The 26,574-nt window shown below is 44.2% G+C and overlaps 2 protein-coding genes across 7 annotated transcripts in view; one reads left to right on the top strand and one right to left on the bottom strand.

The window, feature by feature from the left end:
* The window catches only part of LOC124185090 (protein Wnt-2), a 69,893-nt gene that overhangs the window by 1,820 nt on the left and 41,499 nt on the right, over positions 1-26,574 (bottom strand). For all 6 annotated transcript variants that reach the window (XM_046575539.1, XM_046575496.1, XM_046575504.1 and 3 more), the window contains 5 exons: positions 26,019-26,239; positions 3,437-3,551; positions 2,638-2,709; positions 2,092-2,179; positions 140-319 (listed from right to left, as the gene is read on the bottom strand). In XM_046575539.1, the coding sequence (XP_046431495.1) occupies positions 140-319; positions 2,092-2,179; positions 2,638-2,709; positions 3,437-3,551; positions 26,019-26,239 (676 nt within the window). The remainder of the gene's footprint in view (positions 1-139; positions 320-2,091; positions 2,180-2,637; positions 2,710-3,436; positions 3,552-26,018; positions 26,240-26,574) is intronic.
* LOC124185070 (peroxisomal leader peptide-processing protease) overlaps positions 1-26,574 on the top strand; it is a 111,165-nt gene that overhangs the window by 66,892 nt on the left and 17,699 nt on the right. The window lies entirely within an intron of this gene.

Raw genomic sequence — 26,574 nt, 5'->3', positions numbered from 1 at the left:
GAATGAAAAACGGTTTTTCTTCGTTTTTTTTTTTGGTTTTCAATTTACTATTGCAGGTACGTACAGAGTTTTTTTTTTTTTTAAACTTTTGTCTTCGATTATAAAAGACGAGAAGTCAACGATTGGAAAAATTTCCTACCTGTACGGTTGGTGGCAGAACTGGCGTAATCGCCAGTACTGGACGTGCACGGTGATATTTTTTCATCAGGGCGTCGCCGATTTGCCGGAAGCTGGGCAGCTTTCGCCAGCATGTTCTTACCGTGCAGGAACCGGAAATACCGTGGCACTTGCATTCCGTTTGTAGAAGGGCCTTCACCATCTCAAATCAGAGAGAAAATTTGATCAATTATCATATCATTTTTTCGGGGACGATTTAAATTTTACTCGATACACAGGGATCATTCGAAATCTGCGAAATTCTCCCTGACCGAAGGCGTTTTTTTTTTTTGGAAACCGAATACCTATGTACTTGGTGCCAATAACGAATAACGCAATGCATACCAATGGCTGGAGATGGCTACCATAAATTCTGATAAGAAACGGCCCCGTGCAACGCGTCTATACCGATGTTATTCAAGGTGAAGGGACAGCGGTGATGTTTTAATTGGAATGGTTAGGCGCGGTGATAATTACGACTCGAGATACGCGCCGAGGAACGGACGGACATTGTCTCCCGGTCGTGATTGGCCCGTGGTTATATTGGTCAGTAAATCAGTATTGATGGAGTTCGAAGAGGGACTGAGTAAGCGATATCCGTGCTGACCCATCGACGGACGGTTCCTGAGCTCCTTCTCGTTAATATTCACGACTCGGTCTGCATTACGTTCGGCCGGATCGCGTCGCGCTTCGACTTCGCTCGCGCATGTTCATCGGAGATCAAATAAGTCCGACGGGCGATCGGTCGACGGAGTTCCCGGTGCACTTTGAACTTCCTCGACTATGGAAGATACCCACTCAAGACACTTGTCGTGACTTCGAGTTAAGATTGCTGCGCGTAGCTGTAGCGTAGCAGGCATGCGGTCTCACTTCCAAAGTGGTTAAGTAGGTACGTACGTGTATGATTGCACGCATCCAGACGTACTATACGGCGGAAGAAGGTCTTCGGGTGGAAAGTGATTTATCACCCGGTTATAGGATGAAATTTTTACTGCCCATAAAGCGCAATGAGCTAAATACGTAAAACAACTATAATGGGACGATGCAGCCGAGCTGCGGTTAATTGCATTATCGGCTCATCTCCGCGCATCGCGAGTTTATACTTTTATTTTTCATTCTTTGGGTCTTGTTCGAAGGTACGGTCTTTAAATCCCGATATATACTCGAGGGTAACTGGTTTTCTAATTCCGTCACCTCCTACGATTCGAAAAGCATAACGTATTGCAATATTGCATTATCGCGATAAACTCTGTTGTCGAGCATTAAAGTTTAGTTACAATTTACGTTTGTGCACATTCGCAGACACGCGCACGCACGGCTTTCAATTCACTCGTTTGCCTTCGATATCCTATAAGGCAACTTAACGCGTCTGCGTTCACGGAACTCGAGATCAAAAAGCGCGAGAGAGACTTGAATTCAATACTCTCGTGACCTGTACCACCGTAAAACTCCAATGAACTCCTGACCGCATGTTCTCAAGTGGTTGTAAAGCGGACTAGCCGAACCATTAAATTTATCTGTACAACGGCTACTCCTTCACGCGCTTCTTCGCTTTACTGCCTCACTAACTGGCCCTAATACCGAAACCAAAACGTTAACTTTCACGGGAATGAGAAGCACGAAACCGAAGCTTAATTGTATTCGGAATGCAGAACCAATCTTATTTACGGTTTAGTTTTCTTACGAGATCTGAAATCTAGTCTTTTATCACATTCACGTTGCTTCGTTACCGCAATGCGGTCAAAAGTTCGTGAACTTACTCATTCTTTACACGTACTATAACCTTTCGGAGTAAAGTGGTTCGAAAATTGAAATTCTCTGAAACAGCGATTAAGGAAAGAATTGCAAATGCAGATTGAATTTTTTCTCGGCACAATCTGTTTACACTTAAATAATACTGAAAAGTCTACGTAAAATGGCGTATAAAATTCTTACCTTTCGTCCTGCCTTGTTGTTGTGAAGATTCATCAGACTTCGAGCGTCTCCCTCGATCTCCCTCGCGTCGAGAAACCTACGCGCGAACCTACCGTTAAAAGTATTCGTTTAAAACAAGACGTATGGACATAAAGTTTAAATTAATCGAACGATTACGACGTGTTACGTATGATAATCACGGAATACATCCACGTTATCTCTATAGGCGAATTGCGGCATAAGATAACTGTAAAAAAAAAAAAGTAAGCCGCGCACACCCAAAGATGATAAATACCGAGATGATCTTACGTCGAGAAAATTCGAACGCCCCTTAGCCAGAAATATCGCCTTAACTCATTCGCCAGATAAACATGATTGCAGCACCTTCGCGCGAGCTGAGGATCAGCTAAGGACGTACAATGTACGTGCAGATGCTCACGTTCAGATTTAGCACATGCTCGGGAGACCGCGTACGCTGGCTGTAGATCTGCCCTCTGATATTGCGGTATGATCTTCCGCCGTGCACGGAAGATAACAAGACGGTGAAAAGAGAATAAAACCACTCACCTCATGCCGTACGTAACGTCAGCGCTGCAGCCGCCCCATTGCCAGCCGCTAGGAACTAGTTCTTTGCTGGTTCTGCGACAAACGTGTAACACAAGATGTAGCTAGGCTCCCAACAATCGTATTGCTACAAGAAACTTGTATTCCGTATCTTTCATTTAAACGCGTAGACTCTCTAAAGCCGTACAATCGTCTTATGGTAGTTTAAATAAAACAAAACCAATCCAATGTTATCGAGCAGAAATCGGTTACATGCAGGTGATACGATTACACGGTATCTGTAAAATGTCGCTAAGGGATCGATTTGATAAATCTATGTTTATTCGAATGTTCTGATTACGGTTTTACCCAGGACGACAGGAAAGTAACAAAGTATCAAAGAGAAGAAAGTATCCTTGAACCCCTTTGAATGTAGAATTGACGATGTAGGCAATCTGTTAGAATGTTGACGATTTTTTATCCTGATAAAATATGTTTATATAGTTGTTGAACGAGGAAAAAAAGAAGAAAAATCTGAAATTCCACTGTTGAAATAAAAATTCCGCTGAAAGTAGACCACTGAATTTTATCGCATCTTTAAAAGTGATGCGAAGAACTTTTTTTCCTTCAAGCGATGTATATTGTATAGTGTAAGAAATTCCAGCCTTCAGAAGTAAAAAAAATTATACACTGTTTTCCGATTTTATATTTGCAACGGTCTTCCCCCCCCCCCCCCCCCCTCCCCTCCAACCATAATAAAATTTCATGATAATCTTACAACGACTGCAAGACACGTCGATAAATGTAAAATCTCTGTGCGTACCTTACAGCCGATTCACAACCGCAAGCCGTAATGTTGCCTCTACTGCACGCAGCTGTGACAGTGTACGTAACACCAGCCGAGCTGATGGCGTAGGTGAACGCAGCCTCTCTGCTTCCTGCGAAAAAAGAAAGAAAAATTAAGAAACAATGGAAAATTCGAAAACCGAAACGGTACGAGGAAAATTACAACGAGCCGCATCGCGGAATTCGTTGGCGGGGAGAAGCTGGACCAGAATTTATTCGACCGCGATTCGTTTCCGCGGGGATCAAAGCTCTGTCTGGAAAATAAACTGCGGTTTCATGTAAAGCTCGCCGGTTGCGATTAGTTCCCGCGAACCTTTCAGACCCACGCGTATATAGCGACCTTCATTCTACCCAAGACCGTATAAAGATCTCCTCTTTATCTCTACCGAGTGTCCCTGACATTTTGCGTTATCGCAATTCACCCGTTTTCAGCTCTCTCCCACGCCATATGCGGGTCCCATTGTTCCCTAATCTGTTCGGAGTCAAGTCCAGTAATCAGCTTTTAACGGATCCTTTCTCTTCCTTTCTCTCTATCGGTGAATCGTGAATCGGGCTTCCATATTCACCGGGCTGAAATACTCAGCAATTGAACCGACTTCGAATACGCCGCTAATTCATTCGCGAATCAATTTTTTCACCGCATAATTCATCGTCTTTTCCAACGCCGGTTCAATCCTCGGTATATATTGAGGTGGTTCACCGCCCACGAAAATGTTTTGCTCGTCGTACCGTTTATTCGATTTGATATAAAACTGCAATCCTATGAAACTTGAACATCTCTCCAATTGAAGATTAGCCATTTTACGTAATGGAAAACAGTTTAATCACGGAGTGGGCTGGTAATAGATGAATGATTTTTAAAAAGTGGTTATAAAATAATGGAAACGCGTGTTATAGTTGGACACCGATAAGGTTGGATCTGTATAAGTCGAAACGTGTGGGCCCACCTGACATCACGAGCGCACAGTATAAACGTGGCGACTGCAGCGCGAAGCGAGTCTTTCTATCATATTAATTTACGGCTGGCCGAGTGTAGCAAAGCGTGAGTGCAATTAATTGCTCAGCTCGTTCCTCGTGTTTCTTCGTGTATTCTATTGCGTCCCTGCCTCGCGACTCAGTCTCTGCGATGCAAGCTGCGCCACCGCAATGAGTTACTGTTCGCTTGAAATTTTACTCTCTCTCTCTCTCTCTCTCTCTCTCTCCCTCCCCCTTCTTATTCAATCTTTTCCTCTGTTTCTTTTATTATTTATTATTATGAATTCCCGCCTACGCGAGAGCCTGTCTCATCGTCTTGATCCACATCTCTCCTCTCCGGCACTGCAATGGCCTGCTGATGGTGCTGCTGCAGCCACGCACCTCAGCCATGATCACGCACCGGCTATAACATCAACTTGAAAACGATGTCGAGTCGACGAAGCTCACGCTTCAAAGGATCCATTAATATCTTGTACGCGTTCCTTCTATATATGTATACATCTACGTACGTAGGCATCGTGATCGTGTGTCTGTCTTCGGATACTCGGACCCACGCCCTCGGTGTCTAACACTAATAGCTACAAACGTACGTAATTCCCGTAGTCCGGTGGAAGGATTTCTGCCCTTTTTTACCGCTCTCGGTTTGATCGAACAGCTAATTTCTTTGTCGTATCTAATTTCCCAAAGGAGATTAATTTTCCAGAGCTAACATTTTTTTTTTCAAACCAATTCGCTTGTATAGTCTTCACGAGGAAGGTAAAGAAAAGACAGATTCTTAAAAAGATATACGTTGACAGTGAAACGTCCAGTTTAGAAGTGCAAGACAACTGGTTATAAAATCGTTTCCCTTGAGCCAAAGGAAAAAATGTAAAAAGGGAATAAAAATTCATTTACTGCGAATAAGAGGTATACGTGTGTAGGTATACAACAATACACAGATGCGAAAGTAAAACCAGAAGCTGTAAAAGTTCTTTTCCCTTAACGGCGTCGTCGCGTGCCGGTTAAATTGACGTAGCGTCACAACAGCGTGCACGCAAACTTCTGCCCTGCAACTGTACCATATTATAACTTCTGCAGCTGAGGCAAAGACGCAGCATCGCCAAGGAGAGACGAAGGGACGGAGATGATACCAATCTCGAGGCGCCTTATAAATCAACGATCCGATCTCACGATCAGATATCGATCTTGCGCGCGTTCTGCGTTGAGGATTATGGCGTCGAGTCTCGATCGCTCGATCTTTCAGCTTCGGGATACCTACTCAAACCCACCGTCTCGATTTTCCTCGGCTGCTGTAGCGGGGTAAAATTGCATCGAGATCACGGAACACGTACATAAGGACCACGAGCACTTCGAAATCGTTTACTTAAGTGGTTCACGTGGGCAGAGCATGGCACGCAATGATTTTTACCCAAGGGATGCGAGGCTTAGGACATTTTTCCTGTAAATTTCAGGTGCAGTTATAGGTTAAAAAAACCATCAAGATGGTGCGACTCGTTAATAGACACGTGACGCGAAAATTGGACAGATCAAATTTTCATGAGATCTGAAATGTCAGCGGAATAGATATTGCACGATATATAATAACAGACACGATGGTTGAAAGACTGAAATTGCCGGAAGGACAAACGGAACGTAAGATCGGTATAATCATTAGCGAATCGGGGCTGGATTTATGCTGAACATTTACGTCGGGTGTTCATGTGCACAGGGCGGGCGCTCCGTCGTTTGCTGTCGAGGGACAGTAACGGGAAAATTTATCGTTTCGTTGGCGGGCGCCTCGTTTTATGAGCCAAACTTTCTATAAATTCATTTCAGCTGTAAATTGCACCGGCTCGGTTAGCACTAGTCGCCTCCCAAGGGCCAGGCCATATTTGGTCCGGCACTGCGCACCACCTCGACTCGATCCTCGCTAACGCCATCTCGTTTGCTAAAATTTTTCGACGAGTAGAGCGGTAGAAAGAACAGAAAAAGAAACAACACAGCGAAGTTCACAATACAACACCAATTTGTATATTAGTGGAAATTTTGCAAGTCTGAATATACTAGGCTTGACGATCATCCCATTTTATAACTCGTCACTTTACGAAATTCATGTCCAAGCGCATTCTTGGTTGCATTTTTATTATTTTATTAAAAGCGATCCAAAGTGTCGCGAGACAAATCCGGCGAACCTGATACGAACGTCTACATTAATCCCGGAGTGAAGAGATATCGGTAAGTTTCTGGAGCGTTGAGAGAATATCACTGGAGGGTGAATATACGCCGACGTACGTTTGCATGCATGCGTATGAGTGGAAGGCGAAACCGCGAGACTCACAGTAAATCAACACTGGTCGGAAAGTTCTCGATTTTCTCAGTGGTTCTCGGTATCGGTAACGAGGCGATCGTCCACACCGGGGTTCGAGACAAGAGGAGATAATTACGCGGGCGGTCAGACCGGTCACCACTGGCTAAAATCCCTCGGGGGCAATAAGCGGCGGCTGTGGTCCAGGCGAAGGGAGACACTCGATCTCGCGATAACAAGATACTTGCGGCTGAATAGTACAAGGTACTGTACTCACTAAGAGAAATTTCATTTGTAGTAACTAGAAAAATTGAGTAAAACAGGTATCGTTAAAAAACACTGTTTGAATATTGTTGGAATTACGAAAAACGAGGTGCGGGTAACCATTTTGCGCTATTGTCGATCCTTTTTTGGTTGCGAAAAAATTTCTCTCAGTGCTCTACCGAAAGACGGTGAGCCGCAGGCAGAGGGCGATACCTTTCAGCGACGGGGACTTTTCCGAGGTGAGAAAATTTGCGGTAACGAGTCGAGGACGGATCTGTATCATTGAACGAAAGAATCGCATGCGCCGCCTGCACGAGTTGTGGGCTGACCGAGGCATAAATAGCGGTGGGAGAGTGTCTGATCGAGGCCAAAACTGTTCGATTATAAATGGGAAGACGGTCGAAGTGAGTTTCTGACGCGTAAAAAAGCGCCCGATAGCCGAAAATGGGCCGGGCGGATCTCGATCGCAATCGATCGGATAACGAATCCCTCCTAATTTATATCATCGTGTTTTAAGTGACTCTTTTAATGGGGCTTCGATATTTATAAGCCGGCGATAGCCGCCGCCATTATAACATATTTATACGTACATTGTGCGGTGTATATCTGTATACGTATACATTGAAGCGTGGGCGATTATTTATGGTGATTGGCCGATATGCTCAAATTCAATAATTAATTCGATTCGCTGTGTGCATTATTTTTATCTCGGTATGTGTTTTCGTTTATCATTATTTTATGTATTTTCATCTTTATTCTCCTCCTATTATTATTCATTCATTTTTTATCATCATCGACCCCCTTCACTCATCTTTCTCCTGCTCCGATGAAACGGACGTCAATAAACAAATTGCCCTGACAATGTCACGCTGTGTATGATCATATTCGTTCCGCGGCGGTCGGGCAAATCAGGACACGCGTTAGGAGGTTACGTTGATGTTAGTTCGTGATATAGAGACTAGAGCTAAAGTGGTAATAAAACTCTTCACATCGGCAACCGGTAAGCGTTATAATTTTATGGCCCGTTTATGGCAGGATCCGAATATTCCGCGCGCACGAATGAAACAACATAAAATGTCTGTATCGATTTCGTTTTCAATCTATAATACAGGTATTTGAATTTCAATCGTTCTTTAGAGTTTATCTGTTTTTCACGTCGCAAATGCGCGAGGTGACCGGAAAGCAAAACGAACATTTTTACCCCTCGGACAATTAAGCATTAATAATTTTTTGCTCCCGGCATAGATCGGACGAGGGAATTCCGACGAAAATATGAGCTGCAGACGTGGGACGATCAAGAGGACTCGTAAATCGCCAGTTGGAAGAAAGAGAAACACAGCTGGCTGCTTGGCCGTGCGGTTATAATTCCCGCTTTACACGATATACACAATTCCCCGGCAATCCGTATATTTCGAATGATTTATCGCGCGTCTCTCGTTTCAGCGAAATTGTAATGAGCGAATTAATAACAACTTGTCTCGGACGTTGTCTCGAATGTTCAACGATCATTAGTGCGATCCGAATGCTTCATTTTTATATTCAAACCTTCGTCCTTGCGATGCGTGCACTCGATTAACTTCAACTTCGCGTTACATCTCGTTTACAATTTGATTTTATTCTTCCTTATTTCACTTTAATTCATTAGTTACTCCGTATTTTTCTACCCCTAATTCAATTACAGACTTCCTGTCGACGCTTACGTCCTCGCCTTTATTTACTATACCTTGTACGTACCTATTTATACAATTCGTTAAACTTTTCATCAACCTAATGGAACCGTAAGGTGGTTCTGGGATAAATTTGCATCCGACACCGTAGTCGAGTGTAACCGAGAATATGATAAATTCACGGTGAAGTTTGATCATTTTTTTCACAAAAGCTTCCGCGATCTGATTTAGCATCGGACCAGGCAACGAATCTATGGTTTTTCAAAATTTCCGAGTAAAATCTTTGGCTCGAATTCTCGGTGTTCCGTATCGCACCCATACGCTTGAGTAACAGGTCGTAAATGTTGGAGCTGCAGGGCACGAGGATGAAGGGGGCCGCAGAGGTTCTCGGTTGACTTTCGAGCGCGGCGAAGAGAATAATAAATACAAATTGACCAATAAATCTGGGGTTTATTCAGGGGCAAGTATATCACCGTCGCCTCAGCTAGCTGGCTGCAGCAGACGATGCACTTTCCGCCGACCCACGCGGCCGCGGCTCGAGTTCCGGTTGAATTACGATTCGTCAGACGTGCAGGCGTCGCGGCGACGGCGGCGTGACGGGAAATCCCCGCAAGCTCTTCCCAAAGACGTCAGACGTCAGGGATCCACGCGCCGTTAATTGAGCCGAGACTTGTCCGCGGGTAGAAATTTCATCGCGGCACGTTGCGCGTGTGGTGGATGATTATTATGCTTGCTACTCCGTGATTCGGAGACACGGGGTATAACGCAGAGGAGGTGCGATAGCCGTAATTCAAAGGGAGGATGCGTCACACCGATCCACCTACAACGCGTCGCCACCATGCGACTGCCATCTTTCATCCTCTTTTATGCGCGATATTCTCTCCGGCTCTTCGCAGGATGGATTTTAGCGCTTTATAGGCGACCTTATTAAAAATAATGAGCCGGATCGTATCGCGCGACTCTTCCCGTCACTGTAATAAAATCCTTCACCTGTGTACCTACACGGATTTTTTCGCGCCTCTATTATTCCCGGCATTTTCAACACGCCTCACTGCGGTTTACCCACCACCGTATGTACCACCAGCCATGGATCCTAAAATTAAAAAATCCTAACGCGCGTATGTGTCTGTGATTTCGTAATTTTATAGAAGATTCGTCATCGCCAGTTTCGAAATGACGCGCAGTATAAGAGTTTCCATAACTTCTTTCCCTCGGGATTCTGCAGAGGGTTACAAAGATTTACATGGAAATCGAATCTCTCTACTGCTGTAACCGAGTGAGAATTGCTATCGTGCAAGAAGTTAAATAATGAAGAGTCTTCACCGCACCGTCTACCTGGCTTTTATAATCAGCGGCACGAATCTAGACCAGGGACAAAACACCCGGTGAATTATAAACGCCTTCGTGACGTTTCTGCCGAAGAAAAGATCCGAACCACACCCCGCAATGTGCGATACGTAGGTATTACGGTGGTGGACATTCATAAACTGTGCAAGAAACGTGCACGTACAGTCACCGCAGCCTCTATTTCACCGAGCATTCGCAGTTGCGGAATATATGTATACAGTAAAAAAACTCGAGAAGGTTTCTATGGTGGGTGGAAAATGTAATTGAGATTGTAGAAGAAGCGGTTGAACGGGCTAGAAAGCTGCCGACGACGACACAAACATGTATAAGGCAAATGGTATGCTCGTGCAATTACCGTTCCTCGGTTAATCCGACATTTCTTCGTTTTGTAAACGAGGCTGAATCATCGTTGTGTTACCGCGAACGGAAATGCCACTAATCATTAATTGCGCGGAAATACCAGACATCGCTGTGGGATGTACGGCAGTGTCCATCGCGAATCGAAGGAGAAGCAAAGTCCTTTTGAACGAATGTGAAAGGGAGAAATCGACTACGGTCAAACCTGTATACGTATTACGATTTTGGCAAACCTTGATGGACCGCGTTGCGTTTCAGGTTTTTAGGCACCTTTCAATCGCAATTCGAGTTACCATGGTTCGGATCAGACGCAACGACATTCCCAGCTGGAGGGGGAAGCAAACTTCCGAGCTCAAACAACCTCCGGTACAATGAGTTTAGATAGGTCCGTCAAGAGTTCAAATATATTTCAAGTTTAAACACCGGAGTGTGTGCTCATTGCCAATAGATGAGCCGGTGAGCATCGAGCCCAAAATGTTCAAACAAGGCAAATCGCGGGTACGTTAACGCGCGGAGACAAAACGCGGCCTATGGTTGGCACTTTCCCTCGTGCTTGTTGCCGTCGAATTACGCAAGATATGCAAGGAACGAAACAAACGGAGCGATATCAACGGCGGTAAACTTATCGCGCCGTTAGGATGCCGGAAGAACAGTAAGACCGACAAGATGAGGATGAACGCAAACGCTCCGAACGCACCTGACGCACGCGTGCTGCGGCGGGAACTTGGAGGGAAAAAGACAGGAGTGAATTAATGGTGAAGAAATGTTTAGCTAACAGATTCCAATTGCAACATACGAGCCAATCGTCGAACCTCTTGCTACATCCATGATCGCGGGATCGGAACTCTGGAGGCATCGCTGCTTTCATTAACGCACTCAGCGGGCCCTCGTGTTCAACGTCGTAATCCCCCTGTACCTACGTAATAAATTCATAACTGGTATGTACTGTGGGGTACACGAAGTGTCGCTCCGCGTCTCGTACACGTATTACCGCAAGCCGTCATCCATGGGGACCCGCTGTTACCGCCGGCTAGGTTTCTGGGGTGCCATTAGCCGTTGCTGTCGGGTTACCAGTCATCGGGGGACTCTTCTCCCGGACTGCACGTCGCTGGTTTGGCCGTACAAATAGAAACTATAGAAACTCGACACAGCGTGATCGTCAATTACCGATAATTGGTCGATTGAAATGAGCTGCGGTGCTGGAATCTTCGTTGTTAGCATCACCGATCCGTACGTACTTCGTTGGTTTATAAAACTTGGGTCCTTAAGAAAATGCGTTATAGAATGTCACCGAACTATGGCCAAGGTTACGATGAAGACAAACATTAAACGACGCTGAATTTTTAGTTATTTGTCGTTAGGTTGAGGCTAAAATTCTTCATCGCCTCCATCATCGTGAGTGTTAATTTTAACGACTGGCAGGATAATTGGCTGTTGTAATATCCCATATTATACAACGGAAAACTGAACGTCGTCAAAATGACGTTTCGAAGGTGCTTGATAGTATCTCAAAATCCAAAAACTTTTATCGTACCTTTCCAACGCCAAAGAACGGCTTATGAGGCATCATTTAGATGCCCAAGGGGTTAACCGCTAAGGCAGTCACTGAAATCACGTTGTAATCATGAAAACGTCTGCAATCTATCAGTAATTTTTTTTATTGTAATCATTCGCAATCGTATCGTCGTCATTGTGATTACAGTAATCATAAAATCTGCAGAACCCTAATAATATGAAATGACTTCTACTTGATTTATTTTTAATATGAAAAATTATAAAAATAATAATAACCTACACCAAAAACGTGTATAATATTAAGAGCATATAACGACTGAATTCAGAATAGAGAGTGCTACTAATTTTCTTATTTCGCTTTCCATTGCCAGTTGGACGAAAAGAGTATGCACTATATTTTGGTGTGCACTATTCAACCTATAATCGCACTGATGATTACATACGATTGCCTTTGTTTTATTAACACGGTAGTCATGAAATTTTTCTGTAGTTGTATGTAATCAAATTTTGGGAAATCTTCTGCGATCATAAGAAATATTATGTAGTCTTCGTAGTCTGCAATCAGTATGTCACTTTCTTCCGAATTGTCAACTACTTGCAGACATCTAGAGATGAATTTTAGTTTTGAGCTGTTTCGTATACTTTTGACGTCGATATTGACATAGATTGCACAGCGCAATGGTTCCTTATTGGTTAGAACCTTACCAGCAACATCCGGAAGTGGCCACTTTTGGAAAATGTTACAATCAGATCAAACTCCAGTTTCATTACACGTATCTCGAATTCTCGTTACACACTTCCAAGCCAAACTCGATCTTCGTAAGTACTTCGTATTCCAGGGCATGTCGTTATTTAGAATCAAACAGCGATAATAACTGTGTAACCGAAAGTCGCTGCTTATCGTCGAATTGAAATAGTCTCGTATCCATCCACGGCAGAATCCCAATGGAACAGGGTCCGAGGCCTGGAACGAGCGGCATCGTCGTCGGCCGAGGAAGAGTTAATGAATTTGTCGGTGTCGCCTGACGGAGACGCGCTTGTAACTTAACCGCGGTTTGGTTCTAGAGTTTCCCATCGCCTTCTTGCACCTTCGCCGCACCATCGCCTTGGTTTTCAAGGGTTCCGTTTGAGCTCCTCCTTATTCCTCTCCGCCGTTCTTTCTTTCTCTTTGTACAATCCTTGAGCCTCCTCACGTCCCGTGTGGGTGCGAAATGGACGGACGGACAGCCGAGAGGGCGGACATGTGTACAATACTTACACCTACACCGAACATACACACGTCTTACATGTTCGTTCAAATTTACACATGCTCATACACATTGTATCGAGCGTAGTGCCATCTCGACGTCAGGCACGAGCACGCGTTGTAACCTGAGGTTATCTCGCGAACATGCGTTAGTCCTCGTGCCACCACGCAGCGTGTTTCCATCTTGTATTCTTGTCCGACAAGATCTTTATTTCGAGGTGCGAAATATTTATTTACCTCCAAACTACGTGGCTTTGCGTTATAGCTCGTGACGCTTGTGCATTATCATGCCGCATGTGAGTATAATACACATGTTCGTTCCTCTCGTCCAACGAATTATCGGACTTTGTGCAACTTGATTCCTCTCTATGAAGAAAAAAAAAAGCCCGACCGTGATTCGTAATTGCAATTGAAACGTTTACAGATAAGCCGGACAAATTTATTCGGGAATAATCAACGGTAAAGGAGTACTCAGGTTCACAGCATCATCGTATCTAAACGTACCTGGTGGCCGTCCTTTTAAAAAGAAAGGAAACTTACGCATTTTTACGTGGGAGTTAACCGTGGCTAATAGAAAGAGAAATATTTCTGGGAGATATAGAATAAAGGTGCTAGGATGTGGTGAGGTGAGCCAGCTAGCTAGCGATACGTTATTAAATTCAAATTTCAAATGGGGTTTAATCCGGTTTGAAGAAAATCAAAGAAGAAAAAAAAAAAATCAAAAAACGAGTATGAAGAGAAAACGAAAGAAAAAAAAAGCAACTGACAAAAAGCAACAACAAGCCCAATCCTTTTCCCACGCTATAAATCCCATTGCGCACGCGATAGGAATTATGGCTTGCTGCGGTCCTGAGACGCCTGCAGGACAAAAAGATGGTCATTCCCGCTGGTACTGAAACAGCTGCATCTGTAAAGTTCGAGTCGAAAAAAAAACTTCGCATTGATGAATGGCTAATCGGACTTTCGGCCAGGCGTTTTGAGAAGATTGTCTTTCAGAACACGGCAACATCTATAGATAACGATCATCATCTTCCTAATCACATGTCGAAAGTTCGCCGCGTTCGCAAATTACAGTTTCCATAATTTTGCATGCGAAAAAATAAGTAAAAGAAAAAAAGAAGACTAAACTTATTCGTTTCTCCGAGATGGGAACTAAAAATTTGCAGGTAGTAACTGGATTTTTTCCTTTCATCGTCGAAGATTACCGAAATGTGTGCATATTTTTCACATCGAACTGATTCGAGTTTTGGTCGTCACGTTGACGCGATCACAGACTGTAAATGAGCATTGCAGCCTTCGTTTCATTTATCGTGAAATATTTCTTCGGCAGCATCACTCGCGGCTACCGAACTGTCGTTTAATTTGATTTACGCCGCTCTCGGTGCAATTAATTACTAGAAGCAACAGGTATCTCTCTCTCTCTCTCTCTCTCTCTCTCTCTCTCTCTCTCTCGTTAAGGTTCGCGTCGAGCTCCGGCCCTCGGGCTTCGGCCTTCTTATACCGCTGCACATGTGCAGAGATGAAGGCGATGCTGCCTCGGTCGCCCTCGTCTTTATTCTCTCCGCTGTCCAATTTCGCGAGTCCGAATCGCGACCGTCGAAAATCTCGTTAAATAGCCTCTCGTTAAGCGCAGGCGAATCGATGACGTAACTGCAGAAATCGGCGATGCGCGTCTCCTAGGACTTGTGACGTTGGAGTGACGTTTAAGTGGGTGTGGTCACGTTTAAGAAGAAGAACTTCAGACATGCCCGTCAAAGACTTATTTTACTCCGAGTGAAAGTAATACGCCTGCAGTCCGTCGGCTAAGACCCGCCTTCGACGCTTTGCTCGGCCTATAGGCAATAACGAGCTGCCTCTGCGCACTTTCGAACAAATATGAGTACGTATTTTTTCCTTGCACTCGGCTTGTCCCCCGCTTTTAAACGCGACGCTACGCGGATCGCTTCGTTTTCGATTCACCTCGGCTACTCGATCGCTGCACGGTGGGAAAAGCATTTTAAGCATTCATTCCACTTTCGCAATCTGCAGGTGCGATGAATAATTATTATTCAATCATAGCGATATTCGCATGGAGCGACTGAGTTTGCGGAATAAGAAACGTTCGCGAGGCAAGAAACGAGCCTCTTCAGTACCATTTTTCAACCACTTAGACAGACAATTATGGTTCGATCTCTTTCACCCAAACCTGCTGCTCGGTTGAATGAAATATTACAGGTACGATAACTCTAACGCTGATTCTACGTGCTCGAGTAGGTTTGAGTTCGGAAGCTGAAACGCCGATCCTCTACAAGAGCGTATAATTTTTCAATGTTTACCAATAAAACGTGCTAAAGAGTTTGGGACAAATTCAATACTCCGTTTGTGTAATGAAACGACACATTTTGCTATTTCTATCGACAGTTTCATAGTAATTTCTGAGTTTGCCGTTCATCTTTTCTGAGACTAAACAGTTGAAACCGAAAATTCTCTTCTACGCGTCGTGAAATTTTTAAAATCGTTGACGATCGAATAGCGACGATAAACAGCCAACCACTCCATCAAACAGAAACGAAGTCAAGGTTTAACGGCTCCGTTTGTATAATTAACCATTATTTTTCCGCCGCGGTACGTATAATTGCACGAGTTTATACTCGGTGGTTAATTTTACTCTCGGAAACGAAGATCGAGACGACTTTATACCGCGTTACTCGTATACACTACACACACATCTAAGTCGTGACTTCGGTACCTACCACTAATCGGTTACGATTAGTCGACGATGGTAACCAGTCTCTATTAAACCGACGTTCCGAGTCAATCGGCGTTGCGCATGCACGCGCAAACGGATAGCACGACTGTTGTACTAACGGAAAATTAACGAGAAGATCTCGCCTACGCCCGTTTCATCGTATAATCCAACTCGATCAGATAGAGAAACAATTAACCAATTAGGTGCAACGTAATTGAACGGCGCCCGCTGAAGCTTGACTGCAGCTACTTAGTATCCATATCGATCTGAATTGGAACGACCCATTTGCATTTTATTTCAACTGGCTGTACGGCGCTCCGAATTTAACATCGAGGTAGTTTTTCTTCCTGCCGATTAGCTCACCGGCTAATGAACAACCATTAACTTTTTTCTCTTTCTCAGTACTGGCTGCAGCGTTTTTCGTTAAATCTCGAAGGATTCGGTATCGGTAAAAACAAAATGGCGTCCGACCAAGACATCAGCTGATCGTACTTTCGCACGAATAACGCCAGTATAAAATCACGAAATACTTCGCGCAGCCTGTCAGCGCTTCATTTCTTTGCGACAAATCGTTACAGAGTAAATTTCATTACAAAAAACAACTTTTATAATTAAATACGAAGTCACATTTGAGGTTTCCGCCACCAGATGCCGCTATTCGATACATTCGAGTCCTGCAGTACTGATCGGGAGTTAATATTCGTTCTTCGGTCAAGATAAATTGATTTTCTCATTCCAACATATAATTTTTAGGGTCTTCCTTTTTTCAATTATCGTATCTTCGGCGCTGGCGTAATTCACTCCCTGCACGTAATGGTCTTGAACGGGATATAATGCAAGGCTCAGATACGCACGCGCGGATCGGCGCGAGGAGGCGATTTCGCGTAGGTGGTTGAGGTGCGCGAAGGTGGTGACGTGTGATACGAAGAGGGAGGAGAAAGACGGGAGGGGGGGGGGGGGGGAGGGCGCCATGAGACTGACCCCGCGGCGCGTCTTGTTAAACGCGTCTGTCGAGTGGCCCGCGCCATTCCGCACAATAAACAGAAGGTGCAATGGTGTAATTTACATTCCCAAGTGTGTATACATAAAGTTGCACAATATTATAACCACAGACTGCAGTGGCCGACGTTGCGCAAACATATGGGGAAAACAAGTTCATACAAGCACGTGCATATGTATATATATGTATAATATATATGATATAATTATAGAAAGGTTTCTAATTAAAAACTGGGAGTTCATACGGCGATTATAATTCAGAATTCATTTTTGGTCCATCTCCTCGATGATTGCGGATTGCGGATCGTGCATCCGCGGTAATAATATTGTAGGGTATAAAAGATCGCGACGCGTTATGCGACCGAACCAATACACGCGTGTAATTAGCTTCGTTCGTTTGTAGCAATTACGGGACGATTTACACAGACGCATGTATGTATACGGTAGTTTAAAATCTCGCTTCTTGAAATCGCGGCATTACCCTTAATTACAAACGGAGTTTAAAACCGCACGAGCAGATCTCCGTTTCACATTTAGGTCGATCCGTGAAATGCGGTGCAGCGTCATTTGGATGCGGGAATTCTTTTGATGAGTGAAAATCGGTCCTCCATTTATGCGCAAGTATCATGATCAGATGTACTTGAAAAGCAAACCGCAGTTATCTCGAGTTAAATATATAATAGATACCCACTCGGGTTCGGTTAAATTCTCTCTCTTTAAATAAAAAATGTAATATAATTTTCAACAAAAATATCTTGATCACCGGCAGCCAGTCCGCGGCTTCGAAAGTGACTCGAGATGATAAGGATACCTGCGGCGTGACGTATTAATTTATTATATACTTTATTTATACAGCTTAAAGGGGCTTATACCCATAATCTGTGGACCCTTACAGTTCGGTACAGCTTAATCTGTGGATCTTTGAGCCGCCCTTGATGCGCGCGTAACGTCCTCAACCGCACGCTTTTACCAGATACCATACGCGTACAATATAACAGATCAGTTCCAGAGGCGAGATTTTATCCTCTATAACGAGTCTTGTACGAGTTGTAAATGCCGGACGGATCGACTCGGTTACACAGCGACGATAATCGTAATAATGAAACGTTTATACATATAACATAAGGAACGGCACGAAACGCAGATGAAAATCGTTAAACGAAATTTTAACCGGTACTTGTATATTATACAAACGTACCTTTCGGTCGTTGAACGATAAAATATGATTCTACATCCCTTTATTATGCTTATGCGTCGTAAATATTGGATCGATCGAGACGATCAGATTATGCGACGCGTCGACGAAACGGCGCGCGGTGCGATACAATTTTCCAATTTTTCACGCTACGTACGATGCGCACGATCGCGTTGTAACCGACCAACCAACCTACCGTCGAAACGACGATCCTCACCGGGCAAGGCTTTCCGATCAAAGCCTGCGAGCAATGAATCACGGAGGCTGCTGTTCTCCGTTCTGCTCGGCGCCCATGTACGTATGCCCCAAGGATCCGGCGGAGGATCCGATCGATAAATCATCATTTCCCCCGGGGTATCGTGGGCATTGTAAATGAGATTCGGTCATAGATCTTCGCGCTGGTCAAGAGCCTAGGATATCCCTCCTCCTCTCCCCCCCTTGACGTATCTCTCGGTCAGCTCCTACGGAACCTCCCGTGGCGTTTGTGTAGATTTAGCTTCAAACATGTGTAACTATGTTACGTTAGGGCTAAAAGCCCCCAGCTGTCGTATCTTTACCGCACGATTTGCCTCCTCCGATCGTTACTATTCAAGCATCTTCGTTTAGTCCCGCTCCGGCACCTGCCGGTTTCACACACTTTGACCGAATCAAGGCTCTTTTTATTTCTTAAAACGGTCCACGTCAAGAGGAAAACATCTAATTTACCAAATTTTGTCGGACGATAATTGTGTTTACCGTTTTAAGTCCACAAGAAATTACTTTTTCAGAATTGTTTGTCAAGTCGTTGGACGTTATGATCAGGCTATCTAGTTCTGCTTGTTCGAGTCTATCACAACTTACCGATCGTTGTCGATTCGAGTTCCGATTGCCACGGAAAGAAGGTTATTCAAAGCAGGTATGCCAAACTTTTTATCTACCGTCGGAAGTTTCACGATCGCATCCCCGATCGGTAGCGATCTACAAATCCAAGAAGATAATCTGGCGCGGCTCGTTTTAATAAATCGAGAGGTTGAATGAAATTAAAAAGGGCATAAATCTCGGCAGCGTGTACAAGCGAGTATCAAGCGAATGGGCTTGGCTTTCTCCTGGAATAAAGAGAAGGAGCGTACGTAATATGAAAGATCGTTGACGAGGCGGAATCGGATCCTTTAGATCGGAAGATCTCGAGTCGTGAGGCAGTGACGTGGAGCACGTGACGTTTAATAAATATTGCATATCCCGGAGAACACACGTGGACTCGCGTACACGCTTACTTATATCGGCTAGTTTCATTGATGAATGAAAGATAGCGGGCTCGACGGGACGCGCTATCGTACAAATTAGCAGTAAGATAAACCCCGACGGAGACAGATTGCCCGACACAGTATGTAAGATACAATTATCTTTTACACACACTCGGCTAGTGTACACCAAGTTTAAAACTGGTATCTGGTTAAAACTGGTAGAGTTGCCACCTGTAGAGGCACGAGAGGCGTTAGCCTCGCCGATTCAGGGGAATACACGACGAGACACGCCGCAGCGGAATATTCATCATCGCTCACGCGGATCCGCGAGGCCCGAGGATCCCGTCCTCGCGATTTGCTAGACTCGAGGCTTAATTGAAACACGCAATTTGATAGTAAGATATTTATGACCACCGATGTTTATGTCGTTGGAAAAAAGATGGATACATTGAGAGACGAAGAAAAGGAAGAATCAAAGGTTTGTCGAAGCTGTCCGTGGTCGTTTTATTTTATTTATTTATTTATTTTTTCTTTCCTTTTTTTCATACTTATTTTTAGAATTTTCAAGTAATCGAATGTGAGGAAGAGAAGAGTGATTCGCGTTTGTTTTTTTTTTTTTCACACACGTGTGGCAAATAATTACTTGTTGCGGTTCCAAATTTAAGTATATGTAATTTAATGCTAGTGCTGTATATCAATGTTGCTACATTGGCTATTAAAGCTCAATTTTGGCCAGCGGATGCTCGCGGTAATAATTTCAAATCGCATGAGGCGTGATTGAGAGATAAAATATGGGATAAAAAGAGCGAGAAGAAGAGACGGAATAGAAACGTGAAAGACGCAACGCGATAAATTGCGTGCGTTATACTACTCGGCGATCGTATAATAATATTAAGATTCGAGCTACGTATGGAGGGTTTTTAATTAATGTTAAAATTAAGGAAGACAAATTTTATTTCGCTTCTTACTTTTTGTTCTTTTATCATTCTTCTTCTTCCTTCCCACATGAAATTTGAATAACCAATCAAGCCCGGGGATATCAGGCGCGTGCATGCTGCTCGTGTATCTTGCGCGTATAAGCGCTGGTAAAATTCAAAAGTGCGTATCTACGTACCGACATCGACGCGTGTGCGTACAAAACGCATCGTACGTAAGCCGGCCGAATTCCGCGTGTGGGTCGTTCCAGTTACGCGAGACGACGAAAGTGCGAGCAACTCGACGACGAAGAAATGGACCGAAAGTTGTGTCTGAGAGAGGGAGATGGAAAAAAATGAACGGACCGAAAAACGATAACTCGCTTCTTCTCCGCACAGGCTGCGCGTATATGTACAAAAAGGAAAGGGGAAAAACACGAGAATTCTTGAATAACGAAATTGATAAGGGCCCAGACGTTATCCTCAGTTCTGGTTGAATTAAGGACTGCGACGTGTATTATTACATACCGCGAGTATAATTCCTGGAGGCTGCTCAACCCGGAGGTCCTTGAATCTTTTATCGACGGCTCCTCTCTCCAATGCACACCATTACGCCCAGCTCGATAGTTGAGTGGAAAATTATCGCATTTCTGTGCTTTTATTTAAACGAATTCAATCTATTGGATAACTTGCGCCGAATCGAAGTGTCCCAAAGATTGCGCGATGCGAATTTCGTTCGCTGTTGATTTCAACGGTGTGACTGCGAAAGACAAGTTTCTCGGATGCAGGTTTTCATCGTTAAGGTTGAACGACGAATGTACAGATCGATTAAAAATTAAATAAAAACCTGCTCCATCGGTTTTCAGAAGCTGTTCAATCTCGTGTCTCCATACGTCGAATTTACATATCGAGAACACAATGGGTTTCGGTTGCCAGACGTTTGTTATGTATATACATGTATGTATGGTTGACCAAAGTAAGCGTATTCATCTCCAAGTAAGATAATCAGCCTGACTGGTCTTGATGTTCGTGGTAATGGATAGCTTAATCACGTTAATTAATTTAGACAATTAGAAGCGAAGGCCCACGCAAGCTCTGCAGCTCGGAAATAATCGAACCGCAGCTTTAACCGGCTGGCCCGGCGACCGCGGGTCTCGCCTGCAAAGCAGTCATTCACCGTATACACATTAGGTATAATTTATTAATTTATTCTTTGTGAATTGGTGAATCATCAATGTGGTCCTGTGGTTCGGTACACACGGTGCCTGTAATACACACATCCCGAGGTTCGGCTGGGTATGACAAGCGACTCGCCTCTCTCTCTCTCTCTCTCTTTCTCTCTTTCTCTTTCTTTGATAGCTGATTTCTTAAACATGCAGATATACATCAGCGCGACCATGTAATATGCGAATTTAAATCGTTGAGGATTTTCAAGTGGTCGTTGTAGAATCAATTACTTCTTTTTGGCTCGGGCTGCGGTATGATGCGGAGAGAAAAGGAAAAGCTTGGGGAAAAAATGAGTCTTTGCCGGTGGTGAATTTTCGCGAATTGCCACTGCGGCGCGGCCTCGTCGAGTGATTCATGCTCGTGTCTCTGATTGATCGTGAAAAAAAAATTCAAACTCCAAACGGATTTCATTCCGTAAATTCGGCGGGATGAAAAAAAAGTGGGATTTTTAAAGATGCGAAAATGTGTGGAATAGATTTTCGAAATGTACAAAAAATTCAAAAGATTTCCATACAAGTTTTCTGTACTACTACCTTTCTACAATTGTTTGCGGCTTTTTAACATACTGCGCTTTTCTCAATATTGTTAAATTTTATGAATCAGATTTTCGACTCGTTGAAAACTCGACATTTCGAACCTTCTATCGCGTAGTCATTATACTTTTTGACCCCCGTTCCAAAAATAGGCTCACCCTTGACAATTGCGAAATTATTTCGCTACCAGATTTTACGGCACGAGATTATCGTTCAACACGTACAGTTAAATTGATCGTACATTTGCTTATAGTAATCAGAGTATAAAGAGGCTCTCGCGGAAGGATAAATACACTTAATAGGCAACTCGTGGCGAAACAAGATTAGCAAGAACGGATTAAGGATGTACTTTATACAAAGAACCGCACGCGAACGAACGCCTGCAATCGCCGTTTTCCCTGCACCGCAATATCCTGCAGGATGAATAACACCGACGTTTTAAACGAGGGGTAAAAATATCAAGCACGTATACCACATACCTGCATTATGGCACTTAGCGATGCTGCATCGTTAATTTCGCTAATTAAGTTAGCACCGAACGCCTCTGCCTTCCTTTGTCCTTCTTAATATCGCATTTTTACCTCCGACTCTGCAGCTCGTTCGCGTCTCTTATTCGGATGATATATTGCACCAGCTCAGATTTCGACGAGAGTTTTATTAGCAAGCTTGAATTTATACATGTATACCAGTTTTTTATATCTGGTTTCACTATCGCAGCTAGTTCTATGGGAATCCGGTAGGTTATAATTCACGGTAAAATAAGTACATGAAAGTTGCACGAAATAAATTAATTTTTTTCATCTCGTATCCTCTTTTTTCCTTTCGATTTATTTTTTGATTTCTGCGTCGCCACGGCCCACTTAATCCCCTTAATCGTGAAAAATCACCGGCAACTTATCCCGCGCAGGATCTGTTTCATCGCGTAGCCAAGGATTTAATACACTGGGACTTAATATCGAGATGACAAATTCGCGTATTTAGTGATATTTATGCACAAGGATCACGTCCGACTCCACTCACAACATCCAGATAATCCTGGCTTAAATCGCTACCATACGTTTCATCTCGCTGTACAACCGGCATCGAATCAATATCTGCGCATCGATGCGTATAATAATAACAACAACAACAACAACAAAAAAGTGCGCGCAAAAATCGGCCGCGCAAGAAATACCAGTTAACAAACTAGTTAAATTATCTATATATATTATCTTTACGTTCCGTACGGAACTACTCCTAGCTCACACTGTAAAAACACACCGAACAAACTAGAAATCTGAAATAAATTTGGAACACCAAGTCTGCGCGATATCCGAGGGTCCAATTTGTTGAAAATCACGTTTCGGAGTCGCGCTACGAGTCGGAGTGAAGATATGAAATTATCTCAGATTTCCGTGGACATTGTGGGAGCGCGGCTTGTTAACGCGAGAGTCAAAAGATAAGCGTGGGTGCTGTTACAGTGGCGGCAAAACATTGGAATACCTATCCGTGATTCGGCTTGTTATTTTCTTTGTTTTACCGGTGATTTTTTTCCCTAGCTGATGCGTTGAATATATATATATATATATTTTTTTTTTTACTTTACAGCCTTTTCTCTTTCTTCGCTTCTTTACCCCCCTGAAACGATTTTTTTTTCTCTCTTTACACACTTGTATTCAAATGTTGAAAACGTTCGGACACGGTGAGATTCTTGAGCGTTAAGCGTAAGTTACGCGCGTATTATGTGGCTGCTGAAGAGGCGACGGCATAAACGGTAACACGAGAACCGGGGAGATTCGGTCGAGTCAGCGTCGCCGTCAGGACCTCGTGCTCAGAGAATAAGAAGGAAAAAGATTACACATATACACTTAGTTGATTCCAACCTCGATAAAGAATCACGCCGAGGACAGAGCCGGGCTCCCGATTATCCCAAGACTCCGTCTCGAGCTACTCGAATTTTGCTCATATTATTCACGGCTCGAGATTTTCCGTTTTCGTTCTTTCTTCACTGTTTTCCTTCGTCCTTTCGGCTATGATGGTCAGCGGGAAAGCCGATATTTTTTGACGCTCTCGAACTCGACTGTCGAATCTCAGCTAGGTGCACGAATGTTATGTTAATATACCGAGGTAGTGTTCACAGGTATTTACGGTAGGTATCATCGACGAAATGCGATACGTTCTCCGATCTCTGTGTGTACGGCGTATAAAGCGATTTCCTAGCTATCGCGTTACCGGCACAAACCCAACGAATACGTATGCGGCACTCCCTCGACCGTGAAAGTATACATTACTGTTTCACTGTGGATAAATTGAACCGTTCCAGCCAGCTCGTTACATCCGGAGTTTCGACGAAATGTACACGGAAATTATTTTTACCCTTTTTGTGCACTGTTGTTTTCGTCCGTTTTCGATCGTTCGCTTTGTCGTGGAAATCGATTTTTCATTCATCAGAAATCACTCGAATTAATTTAATCGGAAGATGAGACCGGCAGAAAAGATGAAAAAAAAAAAAAATACCGGAAAGCATTTCGATCGAATAAAATAAGTAATCACTTAAAATCGTGAACAGACGTGGTGTAAATTTTGAAGGTGGATAAAAAAACGGTCCGAGTTAACAAAAACTTGGAAAGCACTTCGAAAAAATCCCCGTCACCGGTTCTGAGCAACCCTCTCAACGCTCGAATTATTCCACCTTAGGAGCGTGACGAAAGCTCGTTGCGATGGGAAAAGTCTAGAGGTACTTGTAACGGATGCCGCATCGAAGAAGCTTAGCCGATCCATATTTGGAAGCGTGGAGATCGAGCTGCCGCGGTGTGGCATTGTAACGAAACTGGTTTAAGCGGTGTAAATAGTTACGTTTCGTAGGTTAGTTAACGATTCAATAGACCGGGAGGCTCTCTTCTTTCCCTCCATCCTTTCCTTTCTGCTCTCCGAGTCCCTGCACTTCGGCCCGGTCGCTGCAGCTCTTTTCAGGTCGAAGATAAATTACGAGGGGTGAGAGCGCCCTGTGGCGATCCCTTCGAATTCTTCGGTATAAGGTACCGGAGAACCTTACACCGGCACCCTAACCTTCCTCAACCTAACCCACATCCGTATTTTCGGATTCTTTCAAGCGTTACGCCGCTCCTGCACATCCACCCCACACCAAGGCAGAAACTACCCTACAGCGTCCGTGACTGGTCCGTTTTTACGGCGTACCTGTCGCCCCGAAAAACCGGTGGCTAAACCGATTTATTCCACTAGATCTGTTTCACCACTGTGCTTTCGCTCAAACTTTTGTTCGACTGAAAGTGCGAAGGAGCTTCCGCGTTTCGACTCATTCCTTATTTCGGGTACAATGCGCGACCTTAAAGTGTTGTGATGAACGCAATTGCGACGTTGAGGAACTGCGGGTGGAGTTGACGGGATAACGTCAATAGTACTTTACAAGGCAAGGTTGAATTCGGGTTTGAAGTCTGTTGTGTGTATATAACCTCGTGAAGTTTTCAAGCCATGGTTAAAACCCCACGACTAGAATATTAATCGTTGCTTGTATAACTGCGTTCTTTCGAACGATGTTACCTTTTGACTCTTGAGTGGAATACTACGTTGAAAATTATAGTCGAAAATGCACAGAACCGAGTTTGAGCTTTGGTGAAGACGTTTAATGGGGTGTTGGACAGGTGGATACGAGTTGTTATGGTGCATAGTGTAAATCCTCGGCGTGGTGAAGATTCGAGCAGAGATACCTGCATAGCTAACTCGGTGATAAACCGTTAAAACCCGTAAAACTGCCTACTGATTAATTAATTAGTTAGCAATAAATGTCAACCAGTCGAAGAGCACCGGCTGGACGACGAAGCTCAATGACGTTCGAAGCCGTGCGGTGGACTCGGTTGCGTCCACCGTATGAATTGACAGCTAAGGCTAATCCACCGGCGTTACGTCACGTAGAGAAACGGACAGTCCATCTCTCTCTCTCTCTCTCTCTCTCTCTCTCTCTCTCTCATGAATCTAAGTACGGAACTACCTTCACGCCTAATTAAAATACGGATCAACAAGCGATGGATTTTCGCTTAGGAGTGGATTTGCGGTAGAAATGATGAAGCGGGAAATTGTTATCTCACCGACAACGACGACGTGCCCGAAGACCTGGTCGCTGGCCACGTGGGAACAGTTCCAACGGTGGTGTCTGAACTGGTGCCGACATTCGCGCAGCCCCAGAGCGGCGCCTTCCCCGACAGCTGGCATGGCGTGTGGTGCGGCTCTACACTGGTCTCGTTGACCCTTGGCCAGGCCTGGTATCCGGCCGCAAACAGCCGCGCCAACGACAACGGCACCCACCACCCTGCGACAGATAGGAGAAGAAGAGAAAAAAAATAAAAATAACGGTCGATTAATGAGTTACCAAATGGTCGGTGGACTAGGATCGGCTGAAAGGGTATACGATTCTCGAAATCTTGCTGTCCGCGGCTCGGAAACGCCGAGACAAAGGAGTTACGGGGGCCACCGATGGATTGTCTAGAATTCTGTACGGTTGAAATGGGAGAAAAAACATCGCCGTGCGTTCGGAGGGGGGCACATTAGTCAGGGTATTGAGGTGAAATTTATACCGATCAGTGAGGAGAAAGGTTAAAGAATTTCCTAACGGGGAGGAAAGAATTAGGTGCCCACGACGTACCT

The sequence above is a fragment of the Neodiprion fabricii genome, chromosome 1 (assembly GCF_021155785.1).
Source record: "Neodiprion fabricii isolate iyNeoFabr1 chromosome 1, iyNeoFabr1.1, whole genome shotgun sequence".
Classification (NCBI taxonomy): Eukaryota; Metazoa; Arthropoda; class Insecta; order Hymenoptera; family Diprionidae; genus Neodiprion; species Neodiprion fabricii.
The sequence above is the reverse complement of the archived record's forward strand: the minus strand, read 5'-3'. Positions and strand labels throughout refer to the sequence as shown.